This window comes from Eptesicus fuscus, chromosome 1, assembly GCF_027574615.1.
Source record: "Eptesicus fuscus isolate TK198812 chromosome 1, DD_ASM_mEF_20220401, whole genome shotgun sequence".
Classification (NCBI taxonomy): Eukaryota; Metazoa; Chordata; class Mammalia; order Chiroptera; family Vespertilionidae; genus Eptesicus; species Eptesicus fuscus.
Window position 1 is genome coordinate 30,432,941 of NC_072473.1, and position 22,239 is coordinate 30,455,179.

Sequence of the window (22,239 nt, forward strand, 5' to 3'; positions counted from 1 at the left end):
CTTTGTAGGTCATTTCCTTCTTTTCCCAGGCTGCTTTGAGAATTTTTTCTTTGTCATTAATTTTTGACAGTTTTTATACAAAGTGCCTTGGAGAGGGCCTCTTTGGATGGAGGTAACTAGGTTTTCTCTTTGCTTCTTGGATTTGAGGGTCTAGTTCAGTGATGGGCAACCTTTTGAGCTTGGTGTGTCAAACTTCGCCAGAAAACTGAGCATAACTCGGGTAGTGTGTCACTTTGAGGAAAAAACTAACTCCAAGACTCTAGTCGCAAATGTTTCATCCTCAGGAGCTGCAAATGTTTCATCCTCGGCATGCGGCCGCATGTCAGAAATGGCTACGCGTGTCAGTGCTGACACACGTGTCATAGGTTCGCCATCACTGGTCTAGTTCTTTCCATAAGTTTGGGAAATTCTTAACACTTATTTGTTTGAATAAACTCTCTGTTCCTTGCTCTCTCTCTTCCTTCTCCGGAATGCCTATTATTCTATTACTAGAGGCCCGGTGCATGAATTCGTGCACCAGTGGGGTCCCTTGGCCTGGCCTGTGGGATTGGGCCAAAAGCGGCGCTCCTACATCTCCCTAGGGGTCCTGGATTGCAAGAGGGCTCAGGCCAAGCTGAAGGACTCTACTGGTGCATGACCAGGGCCAGGAGGGACACGGGAGGTTGGCCAGCTGGGAAGGGACCGCAGGAGGACTCCAGGGCATGTCTGGCCCATCTCGCTCAGTCCCAATCGGCCAGACCCCAGCAGCAAGCTAACCTACCGGTTGGAGCATCTGCCCCTTGGTGGTCAGTGCACGTCATAGCAAGCAGTTGAACGGCCTTAGCATATCATTAGCATATTACACTTTGATTGCTTGAACAGCCGGCCAGACAACCAGACACTTAGCATATTAGGCTTTTATTATATAGAATTTCTTTTTCTGATGGGGTCAGATAGTTCTTGTAGAATTCTTTCATTTTTCTTTATGTTCAGGTCTCTTTCCCTCTGTATCATTTCTAGATTCCTATCTTTGATATCACTAATTCTTTCCTCCATCTGATTGGCTGTTTTCTATGCTCAGTATTTCACTCTTAATTTTCTTAATTGCATGTTTCATTTCCAGGATTTCCATTTGATTCTTTTTTAAAGTTTCAATCTCTTTAGTATAGTACTCATTTTGTTCATTGATTCGTTTTCTGAGTGCATTGAATTGCCTGTCTGCATTTTCTCACATCTCATTGAGTATTTTCAGAACTCAAACCTTGAAATCTCTGTTATTTATATCACATATTTCCATGTGTCCCAGACTGCTTTCTGGTGATTTTTCATTTTCTTTCTGATCATCCTCGTTATCATGGTTATTCGTGATAGTTGATGTTCTTTGCCTATGTATTTATAGCCATCCATATTAATGACATCAGCTTCCTCTGAAGAGGTCTTTCTACTATTTTCCAGTAGATGGCGCCAAATCACAAGATTTTTTTTTTTTTTTTTTTTTTTTTTACAGCTGTGCTATCCCAGTCTTGACCTCCATGGCTTTTGTAAGACAGTACAGCTGAGCTTCTGGGGGGTTATTTTGCCCTAATTGTAATGGTGATCCCTAACCTCCATGGGGTCCCACTCCAAGCACTCCAACTGAGTATCAATCACAGAGAGAAACAGCAGTTCTACTGCAGTAGCTGTTGGTTTACAGGTAATATGTTCCACGACCCAATTCCAGGAGCAATGGAAGGAGAGTTTTGGGAGTCCACACACCAGCAGGGTTCTTTGGTTCCATTTCTTTGTCTGAAACAACACCACCAGGCCTAACAGCAGAGTACTGCAAGGCAGAACCTCATGCTGTGTTAGGTATATGCTGGCTCAGTCACTATTCACTCTGCTCGCCCTGCTGGACTATCCTCTGCAGTTCTCTGTTCCTCCCATTCGAATCAAGCACCTGCTACCGCTGGCTTCCTCCCCTCTCCAGGCTTAGCCTTAAGCTCCTGGCTGCAGGGCTTTATCTGTGCTGTCTGCACTTTCCTCCCTTCTCATCTCCCCCTATATTCCTAGTTGCCCACCTTTAGATGTTTCAGTGTGTGGGTTTCTTAGTTATGCTTCTGTATTGAGCAAGGAATTCTTTTTTGAATTCTAGCTGGTTAACTTGTTTTCATGTAGAGAGGCCACGGGGCTCTCTCATGCTGTCATTCCTCTGACGGCATTCAAGAATTTTTCTTTCTTTTTTTTTTTTTTTTTTAATTTCTTTATTGATTAAGGTGTCACATATTTGTCCTCATCCCCCCATTCCCATCCCACCCCTCTCCCCACGCAGGCCCCAATCCCCTGTTGAACTTAACCGTTGGATAGGCTTATATGCATGCATGCAGGTCCTTTGGTTGAACTCTCCCCCTCCCCCCCACCCTCCCCCTACCCTCCCCTATCCTCCCTCTGAGGCCCGATAGTCCGATTGATGCCTCCTTACTTCTGGTTCTGTTCTTGTTCCTCAGTCTATGTTGTTACATGCGATAACCTATTTAATCAAGGGCACTGTCCTCTTTTCCCTTAGATTGTCAAACAAAAAAATGACAACACCCAACACAACAATAGTCATCCAGTGTGAATGAATCAAAATTATACCTATTTTGGTCAGATTGGCAAAAAATATGTTTTTTGGTGTGTCACAGAATTACAGTAATTAGTTTAAGTGTGCCATGAAATGAAAAAGGTTGAAAATTGCTACCCTGGACATATTCTTCTCCAGCTTGCTTTACCATTCATTTTTTTTTTTATGATTTTGCCATCTATTCAGGTTGATAGATTGGACTGTAATTCATTCATTTAAATTGCTTACAGCATTCCATTGTACAATGTCAGATGTTAAATCAACTGTAGTTATGGGGTGCAGTTGCAAAAAATCTGCCCTCACTTCTGACACCAACTGCAAGTATGGGGAATTCCCCAAAACCCTCTCAGGTTCAATAGTTCATTAGAAGAACTCCAAGGACTCACTAAAGGCTGTTACACTTACAGTTATGCTTTATTACAGGGAATGGGTATTGATTGAAAACAGTCAAGGCAACAAGTGCATTGATGGAGTATAGGGGTGTTCTAGAAGTGGAGATTCCAGTTTTTCTCTCCCCTTCTATTCAGGACAGTGTTACCCTTCTGGTATTGATGTATAATGGTATGCACAGAGCATGGCCAACTAGCGATGTTCGCCTGAGGTTCAGTGTTCAGGTTTTTATTTGAGTTCCATCACTCAGGCATGACTGATGGCCCATGGGGTTGATCTCAGTCTCCATCTTCACTGGAAATTGACTGATGATACCACATGACCCAAAGCCTCCAACCTAAATCGCACTATTAGTTTTTCTGGCATTGCGAGACCCCATCCTAAGACTGTTTAGTGTGGTCATTTTGTTAGACTGTCTGATGATCCAAGGCACTCCTTTCAGACTTGGCATTTCTAGGACTTAGAGTTGACTTTCCAGAAGCTGAGGACTAATGCAAGACCTCTTTGTGGACCAGGTTAAATTCTTTATTACACATATGAACATAGCACATTTTATTTTGCCCACTTTCCTGTTGATGGATAGTTGTGTCATGTGAGAGATATAAATATATATATTTAATTAACAGATGCTTATGTAATTCTTATTTTGTGCCAGGCACTGTTTATCTTGTTTATAAATATTAACTGATTTAATTCACCAAAGAATCTTCTACGAGGTAAATGCTATCATTCTCATCTTACAGATGAGAAAATAGGCTGCAGAGAGGCTAAATACCTTGTTAAAAGTTAAACAGCCAGTAGATGGAACACCTTGAAATATGAACTCAAGCAGTCAGAATCTTTCCTCATAAAAACTATACTATGCTGTCTAAAAGCAATGTAGCAACAAATATTTTTATACCATCTTCTGGTATGCTAAGTGTCCAGTCTACCAGTCGGCCATTCAATCAATGCAGAATATGCTAATGATATGCTAAGGCCACTCAACAGCTCAATATGACATGCACTGACCACCCGGGGGCAGTTGACCAGTCGCTATGACATGCACTGACCACCAGGGGGCAGACACTCTGACCGGAAGGTTAGCTTTCTGCTGGAGTCCGGCCAATCAGTACTGAGCGAGATGGCCAATTAGTACTGAGTGAGACGGGCTGGACATGCCCTGGAGCCCTCCCACAGTCCCTTCCCAGCTGGCCAACCTCCCACATCTCTCCCCGGTCCCTATTGTGCACCAGTGGGGTCCCTTTGCCTGGCCTGCAACCTCTCGCAATCTGGGACCCCTCAGGGGATGTCAGAGAGCCTGTTTTGGCCCAATTCCACAGGGGAGCACCACTCAGCCAGAAGCCAGGCTCATGGCTGGTGAGCACAGTGGCGGTGGTAGGAGCCTCTCCCGCTTCTGGGACAGTGCTAAGGATGTCCTACTGCTGCCTTCAGTCAGACATCCCCCGAGGGTTCCCGGACTGTGAGAGGGTGCAGGCTGGACTTAGGGATCCCCAAGTGCACGACTATCGTGCACAGGGCCTCTAGTATATGTATAATAGGTTTTTTAATAGTTATCCCTCTCAGTAGAATTGCTGCACTGTAGATGTGTACATCTTCAAATTTACTTGATACTGCCAAATTGTTGTTCAAACTGATATTTAAAAAAACTATTTTTAAGATATTTGCACATATCATTCCTAGTCTGTGGCTTTTCTTTTCACTTTCTTTGTTGTCCAGATGTTTGTAACTTAATAGTATTCCATTTTCTCAAAAATTTCCCCTAAAAAGTACCCTTTTATTTATTTATTTATTTATTTTACCATTTGATATTTTATTTTATTCTTTTCCTTTTTAAAATCTTTATTGTTGATAGTATTACATGTCCCTTTCTTCCCCCATTAACCCCTTGTGGCCTTCACCCACCCCCACCCAAGTTCTTCACTACACTATTGTCTGTGTCCATGGGTTATGCATATATGCATACAAGTTCTTTGGTTGATCTCTTCCCACTCATCCACCCACCCCTGCCTTCTCTCTGAGATTCGACAGTCTGTTCCTTGCTTCTATGTCTTTGTATCTCTTTTATTCATCAGTTTATTTTGTTCATTAGATTTCCACATATGAGTGAGATCCTGTGATACTTGTCTTTCTCTCACTGGCTTATTACTCCTAGCATAACACTCTCCAGGTCCCTCCATGCTGTCACAAAGGGTAAGAGATCCTTTTTTTTTACTGCTGCATAGCATTCCATGGTATAAATGAGTGTTTTTAGTATAGTTGATTTCTAATTTCATTCCATTGTGATCTGAGAAGATACGTCATATGATTTTAATCTTCTTGAACGTGTAAAGACTTGTTTTGTGTTCTAACATGTGTTCTATCTTTGAGAATGACCCATGTGAACTTGAAAAGAATGTATATTCTGCAGTTTTGAGGTGAAATGTTCTATAAATGTCAATTAAATCCATCTGATTCAGTGTGTCATTTAGAGTCACTGTTTCCTTGTTGATTTTTTATCTGGTAGAGCTATCCAATGAAGTCATTGGGGTTTTAAAGTCCCATACTATGACTGTACTGCTGTCGATCTCTCCCTTAAAGTCCTCCAGAAGTTTTTGGTTTTTCTTAATGTATTTAGGTGCTCCTATATTTGGTGCATATATGTTTACCAGGGTTTTATCCTCTTGTTGGATTTATCCCTTTAGTATTATGTAGTGACCTTTATTGTCTCTTGTGATGGCCTTCATTTTGAAGTCTATTTTGTCAGATATGAGTATTGCTATGCCAGCTTTTTGTTTGTTTCCATTTGCATGGAATTTTTTTTTCCCATCCCTTCACTCTCATTCTGTGTGAGTCTTTTGTTCTGAGGTGGGTCTCTTTAGACAGCATATATTTGGGTCATGTTTTCATATTCATTCAGCCACTCCACATCTTTTGGTTGGAGCATTTCATCTATTTACTTTAAGATTATTATTGATAGGTGCTTATTTATTGCTATTTTAATTCTTTATGCCTATGTTTCTCTCTCTATATATATATATATATGTCTTCTTCTGATAGCACTAACTTTAGCATTTCTTGCAGTGCTGGTTTGGTGGTGATTAATTCCTTTAGCCTTTTTTTTATTGTTGTTGTTCTGAGACACTCTTTATTTCACCATCTACTTTGAATGATGGCTTTCCTGAATATAGTAGTAATCTTGGTTTAAGATCCTTGCTTTTCATTACTTTGACTACTCCATGCCATTCCCTTCTGGCCTGTTGAGTTCCTGATGAGAAATCAGGTGACAGCCTTATAGGAGCTCCTTTCTAGGTAACAGGTTTCTTTTCTCTTGTTTCCTTTAAGATTCTCTCTTTGTCTTTAATTTTTGACATTTTAATTATGATGTGTCTGGGCATGGGCCTGTTTGGGTTCTTCTTGCTTGGGACTCTCTGTGCCTCCTGAACTTATGTGACTTTTTTTTTCACCAGGTCAGGGAAGTTTTCTGGCACTATTTTTTTTCAAACATGTTCTCTATCCCTTGCTCATTTTCTTACCCTTATGGCACCTATTATGAGAATATTGTTACATTGCATGTTATCCCACAGTTCCCTTAAGCTGTCTTCCTACTTTTTAATTGTTTTTCTTTTTAGTTCTCTCATTGAGTGATTTTTTTCATACCCTGTCTTCTAATTCACTGATCTGATCCTCATTTTCCCCTAATCTGCTCTGTATTCCTTCCACTGTGTTCTTTATTAGTGCTATATAATTCTTCATAGTTACTATATCTTTTCTCATGCTGTTGGTCATCCTTGCCATCATTATTCTGAACTCTATGTTTGATAAATTTCTTATCTCTATTTCATTTAGCTCTTCTGGAGAATTCTCTTGTTCTTTCATTTAGAGCTTGTTTTTTTGTCTCCCTATTTTGGCTGCCTGTTTGGGTTTTTGTCTATGTATTAGGTAAATCTACTATGACTCCCAATCTCTAGTCCAGGACAACATCAGATGCTGTTTATGATTGGCCCCGAGTACCCTGTTTGAAGGTATCAGCAATCCACATCTTGTAGCTCCTTCTACTGGGGCTGAGTGCCTTTGGAAAGAACAAAGATGTTCACCAAGGTCTTCTTTTCGGAGCCCCAGCCCCGAATTAGATCAGCCAGAGACTCATAGCCTCCAGAGACCCATCTGTACCTTCAGTCTGATTGTTATTCAGTCTTAAATAGCCTCTGGCTATGGACTGTAGGCTAGGAGCAGAAGTTTTTCCAACAGGATGGAGCAATAGCTTCTCCCTGAGGCTGATTGTTATCCTCAGTCTTTTAAAGGAAATGCCAGGCAAAAGCCACCTGGATAGTAAAGGTCCGTTGGAGAAAGATGTTTTTCTAACATATGAGGGAATGACTCAGGACAGGAAACAGGGGTGTCTGCCTTCCAAGTTCTAACCCTAGCACCCCCAACCCTGGCTTCTGCTCACACTGCTCCAGTCCACTCTACCCTTCCTTTGCCCTCCCTTTACCCTCCTTTTGCCAAAGCCCAAGGTGATTAGCTGCACATGAAATTTTGTGCATTGGCCTTTTAAGAGACTGCCTGCATTTCAAGTCATCTCTCCCTGGCACACGGCACCCCCGTTGCTTTTCACAGCCAGATGTTCTGAGGGCAACTCTCTCAGTCCTGGTGCTCTGGGCTTGGAGCCCAACTTGGGGTTGAGAACCAAGAGTTCTTAGTGGTAACCCCCCACAGCTGAGATAGCCCTCTGGAACTTCAGCTGCTGCCTGTGGGAACCAGGCCAGCCCTTTTGCACCTCTGCACTTCCTACCAGTATCTATGTGGTCTCTACTTTCCGTCATTGGTTATAGTGGTTCTGTCCAGCTAGTATTCAATTGATTATTCAGGATAGTTTTTCTGTATTTTAGTTGTAATTCTAGTTTGGGCCTAGGAGCATGTCACTGTAGCTTTCACTTACTCTGCCACCATTGTGGAATCTGGGCCATTTTTCTTCTTTTTTTTTAATGATTTTTATTTTTGTATCTTTTTAAAGAAATATTTCCCTTGAGCCCTAAAATATATCCACCTATATTTTTTCTAGAAGTTTCCCTTTTTATATGTATGCCTTTCATCTACCTGGATTTGATTCTGAACATGGTGTAAAGCAGGGATATAATTATATTGTCTCAAAACCAGTTTTCCAGTGGTCCATTCTTTCTCCACTGTTCTGCAATTGCATTGCTGTCATGAGCTTCTCTGACTTTGAGCACCCTGCTTCCTTTTTTAGTACCTTTGTAATGATATTGCTCCCACTGGGATAATCAGGTTAATTTCCCTTTCTCAAGAAAATTAATTTTCTACATTGCATCTACTGGGATAATAAGGTTAATTTCCTTTTCTCAAGATACTTAATTTGGTTTCTCTTGCTTTGTAAAGGAACATATCCACAGGTTTTAGAGATTAGAATGTGAACATCATTTGTGATGGCATTATTCAGCCTACCACAACCTTCTTTCCATTATTATTATGTTTTTAACTCATCCCTTTTAAAGATACTCATAGTCTCTGTCTGATAGTTCTACTATCTGAATACAGTTGTTGAGAGTCTAATCCTCCTGTTTGTCATGTCTGTTAATTCTCACTCAGGATAAGATATGTTTCTTCATCTGTTGTATAATTTTAGATTATAAACTCATCATAAGGGGACTCAATTTGTGGCAATCTCACTTGGCTGGGATTGAGGTAATATTGCTTCCACCAAGACTCCAGGGGTACTACTGACCCAGAGCCACTTTTCATGCTATTTTATTTGTCAAGGTTTCATGGGTAATGTAGTAATGTGATTTCACACTCTCAACCTGTGTGAGGGCAGACTACTGGTTATACATATAGAGGTATAATCTTCCTCCACCCATGGCTTTAGAGGAAACATTTTTTTGTTTTGTTTTCTCCCTCTTGTAGTAAGTAATTTTTCCCTAGATCACTCTTTTACTGAGGTGTAGTCCTTTAAGGATCCAGACATTATGAGAGAATATCTACTTTTCCATTTACCTGCCTTGTTTGAAATCCAAGACCTCTCCTTTACCTTGGTGGGCATTAAAACACAAACCCTTATATTCGTAAGATAGGTAACTCCTTGGAGTTTCTCTAGCATTAACTCATGTGCTTACTGCTCTAATTTCATTCTCTGTCTTCCCTGCTTGTTTCCTCCTTAAGACTTCTCTGTCATCACTTCTGTTGCAGGGGGGATCTCATACATCACCTCTTGAGACTATTTGTAGCCTGTGTTTCTTAGGTAATTGGTAGCTAGTTGTGGGGCAGGGAAGGGGTAGGGTAATAGCTGAGCTTTCTTAGGGATACTTTTGGTTTGGTCACAATTCTAGGTTTCCACAATGTATTATTAGCAGTAGGACTTCGGTTGTGTCAGAATATCACTAATCTTACTTCTGAGATATTCTTAATACCATGATAAAGAAAATAACAAACTATCAAGGTCCTTTTTCTGTAAGACCAATTATTAAATGTAAGATACTTAAAAATAATGCTACTTTAATTTTCAACTCAAGAATCCTAATTCTCATTTTCCTATTCTCTTCCTAGGATGTGTGCTGTATTTGGTGGAATATATTGTCTTCGCCATTCAGTGCAGTGCCTTGTTGTGGACAAAGAATCGAGAAAGTAAGAATGATATAAGTTACCTTCCTATATTTACACCCCAAGCACAGGTGAAAAATGCTAAAGTCAATTTTTTAAAAATGATTCTTCAAAGATCCTCCTTGGTGTTAATAACATATCAACCTTGATTAAAAGTAATTTGTGTTTAGATCCTCCAGAACAAGTAAAGTGAGTTCAGAATATAGAAACTAAATTAATTTCCTTGCAATATGACTATAGCTCCTGATCATCCAAGCTTGGAAGACAAATCATTTCAGCTGCCGGGGGTGGGTGATGAGTGATTTTAGTTTTCCTTGTGGCCTTACCTCCTCTAATTGATTTTCATCAGATGACAACAAAGCCCTCTGTTATTGCATTTTTAAAAATGAAGCTCACCTAAAGACTCATCAGATTAATCTCTGATGATAATGCATGTCACTCTAAAAGAAAAAAACTTTAATGAGTTTTTAGGTAGATTGTTGTCATAAACTATGCTGCCCTGTTATCTGAGGATAAAATCTTTTACAACCACATCAGGCCTGCAGGCTGGTTTAGGATTGAAATAAGAATATGCCTGCTTTTTTTTATATAAAGTGGAGGATCATTTATCTGCATTTTTATATTTAAATAACATTTTTTCTGGGATTTATTATTTAGATACTAAGATATACTCTTGTCTGAATTACACTAAGTAAATAGTCTTCGATTATTATCTTTTACCTTAAAACTTACATGAGTCAATTGGATCAAATTTTAGGATCTGTTTAAATTTTCCTTTTTGTTATGTGTTCTTAAGAATCTACTAACATGTATCTTTTATATAACTGTTTTTATGGGTATATAAAGAAATTGTTCTTCATTCCCATTTTGGATGCCTTTTATTTTTTTCTCTTGCCTGATTGCTCTGGCTAGGACATCCAGTGCCATGTTGAATAACAATGGTGAGAATGGACATCCCTGTCTTGTTCCTGATCTTAGAGGAAAAGCTTTCAGTTTTTCACCATTGAGTATGGTATTAGCTGAGGATTTGTCATATACTGCCTTTATTATGTTGAGGTACTTTCCTTCTGTACCCATTTTATTGAGTGTTTTAAGCATACTAGTAAATGGATGTTGTATCTTATCAAATTATTTTTCTGCATCTATTGATATGGTCGTATGATTTTTATCCTTTGTTATGTTAATGTGTGTTGCATTGATCGATTTGCGTGTACCATCCTTGTGCCTCTGCAGTGAACCCTACTTAATCATGATATATTATTTTTCAAAGTGTTGTTGTATTCAATTTAATAATATTTTATTTAGGGTTTTTGCATCTGTATTCATTAGAGATATTGGTCTGCAGTTTGTGTGTGTGTGTGTTTTATCCTTGCTGGGTTTGGGTATCAGAATTATGCTGGTCTCATAAAATGTTAGGAAGTACTGCCTCTTCTTCAATATTTTGGAAGAGTTTGAACGAAGAATAGGTATCAAATCTCTGACTGTTTGGTAGAATTCACTAGTGAAGCCCGCTGGTCCTTAAATTTTATTTAAAACTAGAGGCCCAGTGCATGATTGAATCATGCACGTGTAAGGTCCCCTACATGCTTTTGCTTTCGATCGCGGGGGAGCTGGGTGCCTGTCCGCTGGTGCACCAGCCCTTTCAGAAGCCTTTAGTGCAGCGGAGGCTTCTGAAAAGCCTGGTGCCAGAGCGGACAGGCACCCAGCTCCCCGCTTTTGATGGTCCGTGGCGGGACGTGAGCTCGCTGCCCCAGAGGCCCCTTCTGTTCTGCAGCACAGCCATGGCCCAGACGCTGAGCTCGCGCCGCCACTGGCGATGCGAGCTCAGCGTATTGCTGGCCCAATCGGCTGCCCCGGCCACCCCGAGTCCCGCCCCCTGCGCCTCCCTCTGGCCCAATCGTGGGCGTAGTGGAGTGATGGTAATTTACATATTACCATTTTATTAGGTAGGATTTTATTTTTTGGGAGGTTTTTGATGATTGTTTTAATTTCTTCACTATTGATCTGTCTATGTAGGTTTTCCAGGTCTTCATGATTCAGTCTAAGAGGGTTATATATTTCTAGTAACTCATCCATTTCTTCTAGGTTATCGAATTTGATTGTATATAGTCCTTCATAGTATTCTTGTATGATCCGTTGTATTTTGGTGATGTCTACAGTAACTTCTCTTTAATTTCTGGTTTTGTTTATTAGGTGTCTTTTCTCGTTTTTCCTTAGTGAGTCTTGCCGTGCTTTGTAAATTTTGTTAATCTTTTCAAAGAATATATTTATTGCCATTTTATTGTTCATATTTTTATATTTAGTTTCTTCTTCTTTTTAAAGAAGACCCTTTAACATTGGTGGTGATGAACTCCTTTACCTTTTTCTGTCTGCTAAGCTCTTTAAATATCATTCACTTATAAATGATAGCTTTGTTAGGTAGAGTAATCTTGGCTATAGGTCCTTGCTTTTCCTCACTTTGAATATTTCTTGTCAATCCCTCTTGGCCTTCAAAGCTTCTTTTTAGAAATAAACTTAACATTCTTACGGGACCTCCCTTGTACATAACTAACTGCTTTTCTCTTGCTGCTTTTAAGACTGTCTCTTTGTCTTTAACCTTTGGCATTTTAATTATGATGTGTCTTGGTGTGGGCATCTTTGGGTTCCTCTTGTTAAGGACTCTCTGTGCTTCCTATACTTGTATGTCTTTTTCCTTCACCTGGTTAGGGAAGTTTACTGTCATTATTTTTTCAAATAAGTTTTAAATTTCTTGCTCTTTCTCTTCTTCTTCTGGCACCACCATTATGCAAATGTTTTGGTATGCTTGTAGTTGTTTCAGAGGCTCCTACACTATTTTCATTTTTTTGGAATATTTTCTCTTTTTTGCAGTTCTGATTGGGTGTTTTTTTTTTCTTCCTTACATTCCAAATAGCCGATTTGATTCTCAGCTTCATCTACTCTCCCTGTCAATTATTCTTCATTTCATCTAGTATATCCTTCATTTCTGACTAGTCCTTTTTTTAATGCTGTTGAGGTTCTAAGTTCATTGAGCATCCTTATAACCAGTGTTTTGAACTCTGCCTTTAGTAGATTGCTTGTCTCCATTATTTTTAGTGCTTTTTCTGGAGTTTTGTTCTTTTCTTTCATTTGTGATGTGATTCTTTGTCTCCTCATTTTGTCAGCCTCCTGTGTTTGTTTCTATGTATTAGGTAGAGCTGCTACGTCTCCCAGGCTTGCTATAGTGGGCTAAGGTAGTTGGTGTTCTGTACTGTCCAGTGGCACAGCCTCCCTGATCTCCTAAGCTGGGCACTCAAAGTGCACCCCCCCCCAGGTGGGCTTACACTCTCCTCTTGTTGAGCCTTGATTGCTATTGGCATATCAATGGGAGGGATTTACCCGAAGCTGATCAGCTGCAAGGACTTACTTCAACCACCAAACTCCTACTATTGTGGAGGATTAGCTTTGCAGGGACCCACCCCACAGAGCAGGACTGATTTAGCAGGGTTCTGGTACCCACTGGTCCACCTCTTGAGTGTGTCACTTGTGGAGGTAGTTGGATGGTGCTTTGATGTGGTCTGAAGCTGTCCATTGGGTGTACTGTCTCTGGGGACTCCTAGAAGGTGTACGCCAAGGTCAGCCACTGCCTGTGTTCTGCCCAAGGCTCCCCAGCATGAGCTACAAAGTGATCTGTAGGTGGCCGCTACTTTTGCTGGGCTTGAAGGTGCCCAGGAGTGGCCACTTAGCAAGAGGCACAGATTGTGCTGAGACAAAATGCTGCTTGTTTGAGAGATTTTAGGAAAATATGAAACATGAGCCATGATAGGTCATTCCTATGAAAAAGCCACTAGAGCTACCTTGGATGGGCCTAAATATTGGTTGGAGCAGGCCTCAGAGATTACCAGGACAGGGCAAAAGTGTGAGCCAAGTTGATGGAGTCTCAGATATGGCTCCTGCCTGTGGGCTCTGTGGTGGAAGGGCTCATCAAAAGAACAGTGGCCTCTGCTACTACTTTTGTCTGGGCGAAAGCTACCCCTCCAGCCCTCACCTTGATACCAGACAATTCAGTTCCTCCCCATATGTCTCTTATGCCTTTTAAGCTGCTTCCCCAATGCTTCAGCTCTGAGGGAGTGAGAACAGAGTAAGTCTGTATGCAGGCCGCTTAATAGGTACTGCCTAAGACTCCAGCAGCCTCAATCACTGCTGCATTTTTGTTGTTGTTTTAATAATTTTTTAAATTAAAAAATATATATTCTTATAGATTTCAGAGAGGAAGGGAGAGATAGAAACATCAATGATGAGTGAGAGTCATTGATCGGCTACCTCCTGCACACCCCCTACTGGGGATCAAGCCTGCAACCCTGGCATGTGCCCTTGACTGGAATCGAACCTGGGACCCTTCAGTCCACAAGCTGACGCTCTATCCACTGAGCCAAACCAGCTAGGGCTTTACAGTCAAAAGTTATTGGCACTTCTCTTCTTGGCACTGGAGCCCTGGGCTGTGGGGCTAGGACCCTGCTCCTCAGGGGGAACCTCTGCAGCCCAGATATCCCTCCTGATTTTTATTTGCCACATGTGGGTATGGGACCAGCCTGTTACCTATCTCTGCCACTTCTACTAGTCTTGGTGTGCTGCCTTCTTTAATTCCCTAGTTTTAGCACTTCCATTCAGCCAAATTTCAGATGGTACTTAATGGTGGTTGTTTTGTCATTTATTTGTAATTTTGATGTGTTTGTGGAAGGAGGCAAGTTCCACATTTACCTATAGTGCCCTCTTATTTCTTGAGATAGGACTGTAATGATATAAATCTCCCTCTTATTACTGCTTTTGCTGCATCCCAAAAGTTTTGATATGTCACATTCTCATTCTTAATTGGTCTCTATATATGTTTTGATCTCATCTTTTCTATTTTGACCCTATTTCTATTTCTATTCTTTAAGGTCAGCTAGAAGGCAACAAGATAGCTGGAAAAAGAACATGTAGTTGTAAAGTACACAATTATCAAAAAATATTAAATTTAGTCATTTTTCTAGTAGTATCTATTTACTCTCCATATATTTGTGGGTTTTTTTTGTTTTGTTTTGTTTTTTTACTTTTTGCAGTTGATTTCTAATTTCAAAGCATTGTAGTCAGAGAATACACTTGGTGTGATTTTAATTTTCATAAATTTGTTGAGGCTTGTTTTGTGATCTAACATATGATCTATGCTTAATAATGTTCTATGTGCACTGAAGAAAAGTGTGTAATCTGATGTTCTGGATGAAAGGCTCTGTAAATGTCAATTATGTCCATTTGGTCTAATGTGTCATTTAAGGCCAATATTTTATGGATCTTTACATAGAAAACTCTAAAGACCCCACTAAAAAAACTATTAGAAACAAATACAGTAAAGTTTCAGGATACAAAATCAATGTACAAAAATTCAATGCATTCCTATACTAGTATACTAATGATGAAATTTCAGAAAAAGAATTAAATAACAATTGCTTTTGCAATCCCCACAAACGATGTGATGGACTTGTATACTGAAAACTACAAAGGATTATTAAAAGAGACTGAAAAAGACACAATGAAATGGAAACATATTCCATGTTCATGGATTGAAAGGATCAACATAGTTAAACTGTCTATATTACCCAAAGCAATATATATACTTAACGCAATCCACATCAAAATTCCAATGACATTTTTTAATGACATAATACAAAATATTATTAGATTTGTATGAAACTACAAAAGACCCAAAATAGCCAAAGCAATCCTGAGAAAACAGAAAAAAGGCAGAGATATCACACTCTCTGACTTCAAATTATACAACTAAGTGACAATAATCTAAATAGCATGGTATTGGAAGAAAAACAGACACACAGACCAATGGAACAAAAATGAGAGCCCCAAAATAAATCCACTTGTATATGGGCAAGTAATGTTCTACAAAGGTGCCAAAACACATAATGGAGAAAAGAAAGCCTCTTCAATAAATAGTGCTGAGAAAATTGGAAAGGCATATGCAAAAGAATGAAACTAGACTGTTGTTTGTTCCCATATACAAAAATTAACTCAAAGTGGATCAAACACCTAAATATAAGATCTGAAACATAAGTTACATAGAAGAAAACATAGGTACTTAACTTATGGACCTTGATCTTAGAGAATATTTTATCAATATGACCTAAAGGCAAGGGAAATAAAGGCAAAAATAAGTGAATGGACTATATCATTCTAAAAATCTTCTGCACAGCAAATGAAACAGACAAAACAAAAAGGCAACTGGTCAAATGGGAGAAGATATTTGCAAACAATCCTTATAACAGGCTAAGTGACCATTGCATTCGAAACAACTGAGCAGACGACCAAACAGGCTGTTTGGGGCAACCAGGCCGTCAGGGGGGTTAGTGAAGGGCGACCAAACGACTGAGCAGCAGGTTGTGTGGGGTGACCAGGACGGCTGGGGGGTTAGTGAGGGGCAACCAAACAACTGAGCAGCAGGCTGCGTGGGGTGACCAGGCCAGCGGGGGAGGGAGGGCAGTTGGGAGTGACTACGCCTGCAGTGGGGGAGGGGGGGCAGTTAGGTGCGATCAGGCAGGCAGGCAGGTGAGCAGTTAGGAGCCAGGTCCTGGATTGTGAGAGGGATGTCTGACTGCTGGTTTAGGCCCTATCCCGGGGATTGGGCCTAAACCGGCAGTCGGTCATCCCCTGAGGGGTCCCGGATTGGAGAGGGTGCAGGCTGGGGTACCCTCAGCCCAGCCTGCAACCTCTCCAATGCATGAATTTCATGCACTGGGCCTCTAGTCCAAAATATAAAAAGATCCTCATACAACTCAGTACCAAATAAACGATCCAATTCAAAATGGGCAGAGAACCTGAACAGAAACCTCTCCTAAGAAGGCATCCAAATGACCAACAGATATATGAAAAGATGTTCAACTTCACTAGCTATTAGAAAAATGCATATCAAAACTACAATGAGGCACTGCCTCACATGTGTTAGAATAGCTATTATCAACAAGGCGAGTAATAAGTTTGGAGAGGTTGTATAGGCAAAAGAACCCTCATTCATTGTTGGTGGGAATGTAAACTGGTACAGCCACTATGGAAAAAAGTCTGGTGGCTCCTCAAAAATTAATAATAGATTTATCATATGACCGAGCAACCCCCCTTCTGCATATCTACTTGAAAACATTTATTTGCAAAGACATATGCATCCCTATGTTCATTGCAGCATTATTCATGGTAGCCACGGTATGGAAACAACAAAAGTTCTTGCTTCCATAGTATACTTCAATAGATGATAGGATAAAGAAGATGTGGTACATGTATACAATGGAATACTACTCAGTCATAAGAAAAGATGAAATTCTGTCATTTGTGACAACATGGATGGACCTTGAGAATATAATGCTAAGTGAAATAGGTCTGTCAGAAAAAGTTAAGAACCACATGATTTCACTGATATGTGGGATACAAAACTGAAAGTAACAAATAAACAAACATGAAAAACAAACAAAAACTCATGGACACAGACAACAGCATGGTGGCTACCAGAGGGAATAGGGGTAAGGGATAGTAAAGGGTAAATGATGTCAAATATATGGTGACAGAAGATGATTTGACTTTAGATCGTGGGCACAATGCAATATGAAGTCATTTATGATAGAATTGTACACTTGAAACCTATATCATCTTATTAACCAATGTTACACCAATAAATCTTATAAACAGAAAGAAAAAAAGTAATTGTTCATCCAGAAAATACCTTAATATCTTGAACAAACATGTTAAGTTTTAAACTGTTTTTTTTTTTCATGTTACAATAATTGTCTGTAGTCTAAATAGCATAAAATGTTTATCTTCGTATAGACTAACTGGAGTGCAATAACTAATATTTTAAGATATGGTGGAGAAAAAAGTCAACTCTAGAACATGTAAATTTTAGATAGTGAATTTGCTTTAGAAAAATAATTCTCCAGTGTAACATAAAATAGACACATGATCTAAAGGGTTTTAAAATACTTTTAGCACTTTAACAGAAAGGTACTACATAAATTAAACATGAAAAAATATGTCCCTCGAGGTCTAAGATATTTATATATTGGCTCACGAAGAACTCTGTGGAGATTCATGAAGGAATAGTTGTCTTTATAGCTTTCAGAGGTCATTTTTCCTTATGTTTTCATTTTGAAGCATGAGTATGTGCCCAACGACGGAAAAGCAGATAATGAATTGCTTGTTTAGTGTTTATTTACTTAGATCCTTGTACCTTTTTTTGGGCACTATTCCAGTCCCACATGTTACTCTTAGTGACATGAATTTGAATGAATCTTGTTTGTCATAAAAAAAATGGATACGTTAGTACAGTAATAGCATTTGTTGAACAAAGGCTACATTTACCTCAGTTTTTACTGTTTTTATTATAAGCTGTGAACGTTATAACTCTACTTTGTGCTCTTCTACAGATTTCAGTTGTAACAGATAGATGAGAGCTGAGGGTTTAAAAACAAAAATTGGGTAGTTTTCAAATTTTAATGTGCTTTAGGATCACCAGATAAACTTGTAAAAAACACCATGTGGATTTTTGAACCTCACCCTTGGGGAATGAAATTGAATAACGTGCTTAGAGTACATCAAGGCATTTGCAGTTTTAAGGTACAGGCCAAGTTAATCTAATATAGGTGCTCTTTAGATGACACTGAGAAACACTGATCTATAAAGTAGAGTTAGGGATCAAGCCTATGGTACTGTGTTTCATGATGGATTGGGGTCTCTGGGTCTTAATTCATTCTAAGCCTACATCAAGGTGAACCTTCCAGATCTACTGGCATTAAGTCTGAATTTTAAATAGCAGACAGACTGCTAGTGATTTAACATTTCTTTTATAACTTCATAGAAAGACCTCGAACATAACAACTGTCTAACAGTCTTAAGGCATGTATGGCCAGGTAGCCCTTGAATGAGAGAAGACCTGAAAACTTATTACTGTCATGAATGACAGTGGACAAGTCACTCTGGGCCAGTATTTTATCTGTAAGATGAGTTAGATGAACTCCCCAAGTCTCCTCCCAGATATGACATGCTTTCATTGAGTTAACTGAAAGTACCTAAAGTACTTAATTTTTCCTCAACATTTAGAAATAAATTATCTTAAAGTGTTTTATATGCCCAAATGTAGGCCTTACTTACATATTGGGCAATATTCAGTTCCAATGAGAAATTTAAAAAAAATTAACAACTTGTATGTGTCTACTTTTATGGGTGTAAATGAAATAACAAAATGTCTACTTATGCTATTTATTAAATCATTTTATTAGAACTCCAGTTTTCTAATGAATATATTTTTCTTATTCATATTGGTTGTTTAAGATACAGACATTTGGATTCTAGATATGATTTTCTTATTGGAAAATTTATTCCAAGCCATGACATTTATTTCTTTAATAGTAGATAAGTTTTAAAAATTTTACCTGCATTCATAATGTTCATGATATCTACAATATTCTCACTATACTGAATTGTTTAAGTGATCTTCATAAGTTTTATTTGAGAGACAATCAATACTTGAAAAATGTAAATTCATACCATCACTAATAATTACCAAATTTATCTAAAGCTAGTATTGATTGAAGTTAACTCAGGCTAATGTATCTTTCCCAAACACTACTTTGTTATTACAAATCAAATATTTGAGAAAACTACCAGTAATAAGAGGTATTTTGTAAGGACTTAATGTAAAATGAGGGATAATTTATTGAGGGAAAAACCTTGAAAACATATTTGGGCATATATAGCATATATTTCTTTTTAAGGAATCAGGTTGCCTCAAATGATTGCTTATTCTAGGTGTAATTAGATTATTAGTCAAGGAATCTGCGAAGATTTATATTTATCTCCTTATGGTCTTAGATTATCTTTCTTTCCCTATTTTTCTATGTGGAGCACTTGACATCTCTCCCCTTTGGTGTAGTTAAGAGCTACTCATGCCTCAGGTCTAAGTTCTAAGTTTATTTCCTGCTCCCATGGATTAGATCAGTACCCTCTGTTAGCCCCTGAGTCAGGTCCTCTTGTATGATTATTTTTAAGTCTCCTGTAAGAAAAGGGAGGATCTCACAACTATATTTCCAGAACCAGAGCAGGTTCCTATCACCCACTATACTCACTATGTGTGAAATGAATGAGTGAATGAATGAATGAATGAATGGTAAAAACTGATAGTGTTTTTGTGCTTCTCTTTTACCCTCCATTGAGGAAAGCAAATGGAAACATAAATTATCATAGCATTGAGTTTAATTTGGTGATTATACATCAAAGTATTGTATAAACTTTGAGAGAAGAAATACGGAATATGTAACCAAATGAATACTTATTTTCAGCTAAAACTTATTTTTCATTTTTGTTTAATTTGGTTTTCCTGTGCACGCTTTGCTATATTGTGCATTGGCTCTGCTTTCTTAATTTTCAGAGGTATCAGACATAGGTATCAGTAGTTCTTTTCTATACCTTCTCACTAAATTCTAATACTGAACCCCTCTGTTGACTATTTTTGGAAACACTGAATGTTCTTATTGAGCAGCTTTCTTTTCCTTTGCAGCTGTGCTGACCATGTAAAACTCCTGTAAATTAGATTTGGTCATTTAGCAATACAGTATTTGATATTAGGGTAAGGTGTGGATAACCTTGGGCCAAATATATCTGTAATCAATAGTCTGAATCTAATTACTTCAGCTAGTGTTTCTTGTGTACTTCAGCTGTCTCAATTACTTGATTTCCTCCTATGACTATTTCTTGGAGATATCTTTTTTTGATGTCAGGAATGACTATACCTTTCCTGTATACTTGTAAATTAGTAGTGAATAGTATATTAGACCAAGCATGAGGTGATTGATTCTTAATACCATTTCTCATTGTCGGAAAGTCAGTGAATTTCTGATTTTAGCATGTCTCATTTGCAAAATGATAGTGATAATATTATAAATATTTAACCTTCACCAACCCCTATGCTAGTTATTGTAGCAATAAAGAGATGAATAAATCATGGGCCTTGCTCTTGTGTACAAAAAAGATCACAGTAAAGAGTGAAAGCTCTAAAATCAGATAGACATTGATCAGTATCCTGGCTTCTGTACTTACTACCTGAGTGAATTTTAACAAGTTGTTTAATCTCTCTCTGCTCTAGTTTCTTAATCTGTAAAGTTAGACATGACAGTACCAACCTCACTGACTTATTTTTAATTTTAAATGAACAGATAAAGCTAGCAGAAACCTTTATTAAACATAGTAAGAACTTAATACATATTAGCTAGTAGCAATTATTAATGTAATTGGATACTGAAGATCCTCCTATGTTATACTAAGGAGTTTGGACTGTAATCAGTAGTAGTTTTAAGTGGATAAATGACAAAATTAGATTTGCTACTTTTACTAGTAAGTTAGTGATTCTGGCAGTGATTTGAAAGAAACACTGATAGAAAGAGGTTCCTTACCTCCTAAATGAGAGATTCTGTATATTTATTTCTGCCTCTACACTGTTCACATAAATGGAATACTTCTACCATTATCTACCTACCCATTTAGCCATCCATTCAACAATTATTAGTTATTTTATGTGTGCCAGGCATTGGGGGCACAGCAGAGAAAAAGACAGTCATGGTCTTTGTTTTCATGGACTTTAGAGTCTATCAGGGGTCATTAAAGAACAAATAAATTATGGAGATAACTAGAGGCCCGGTGCACGAAATTCGTGCATGGGGGTGTGTGTTCCTCAGCCCAACCTTCACCCTCTCCAATCCAGGACTGCTGGTTCCCAACCACTCGCCTGCCTGCCTGCCTGCCTGCCTGCCTGCCTGATTGCCCCTAACCACTTCTGCCTGCCAGCCTGATCACCCCCTAACAACTCCCCTGCCAGCCTGATCGTCCCCAGCTGCCCTCCCCTGTAGGCCTGGTCCCTCCCTGATTGCCCCCAACTGCCCTCCCTTGCAGGCCTGGTCCCCCCCAACTGCCCTCCACTGCTGGCCTGATCGCCCACAGCTGCCCTCCCCTGCCGGCCATCTTGTGGTGGCCATCTTGTGACCACATGGGGGTGGCCATCTTGTGTGTTGGAGTGACAGTCAATTTGCATATTACTCTTTTATTAGATAGAATTACACAATGAGATCTTTTCAATATGCAGATCTGACTCTGTCCCTCCCTGTGTAAAAAGTTTCAGTGTCTTTATAGCACTTCAAAATAAAGTTTAAGACCATTTTACATGACACATGAAGCTTAGGGAACTGGTCTTTGCCTGCCTCTCTAAGCTCATCTCTCTTCTCCCTCCAGCATCCGCTTCCATTTTATTGTCAATCAATACTGAAATACTTGTGGTTTCCTGTACTTCTCTTTCTTGCCTCTGTACCCTGCACATACTGCCTTTCTACCTGCAGTATTCTCCTTATTTGCTTGCTTAACTGTTTTTCATACTTCAAAAATAGTTACCCTCAGTTGGGTACTCCCCTGCATCCTAATCTCTTATCACTGGACTTGGGCATTTCCTTATAATTGCCTGTGTCTGAGTTTTCATTATATTTGCAGTTCCTTTAGGACAAGATATTTTTATTCTCACCTCTTAGAACAGTGGTTGGCACATGGTTGTTTTGCCATACATTTATATTGAGCAGATGAGCTACCAACTTGCTAGTAGTCCATTGTCTTACAAGACTGAACAAGAG

The 22,239-nt window shown here is 39.1% G+C and overlaps 1 protein-coding gene across 1 annotated transcript in view; it reads left to right on the forward strand.

Annotated features, from left to right (window-relative positions):
- CHM (CHM Rab escort protein) overlaps positions 1 to 22,239 on the forward strand; it is a 410,199-nt gene that overhangs the window by 318,851 nt on the left and 69,109 nt on the right. Inside the window, exon 11 of the mRNA XM_008159484.3 lies at positions 9,512 to 9,589. Coding sequence (XP_008157706.2) covers positions 9,512 to 9,589 — 78 coding nt within the window. The remainder of the gene's footprint in view (positions 1 to 9,511; positions 9,590 to 22,239) is intronic.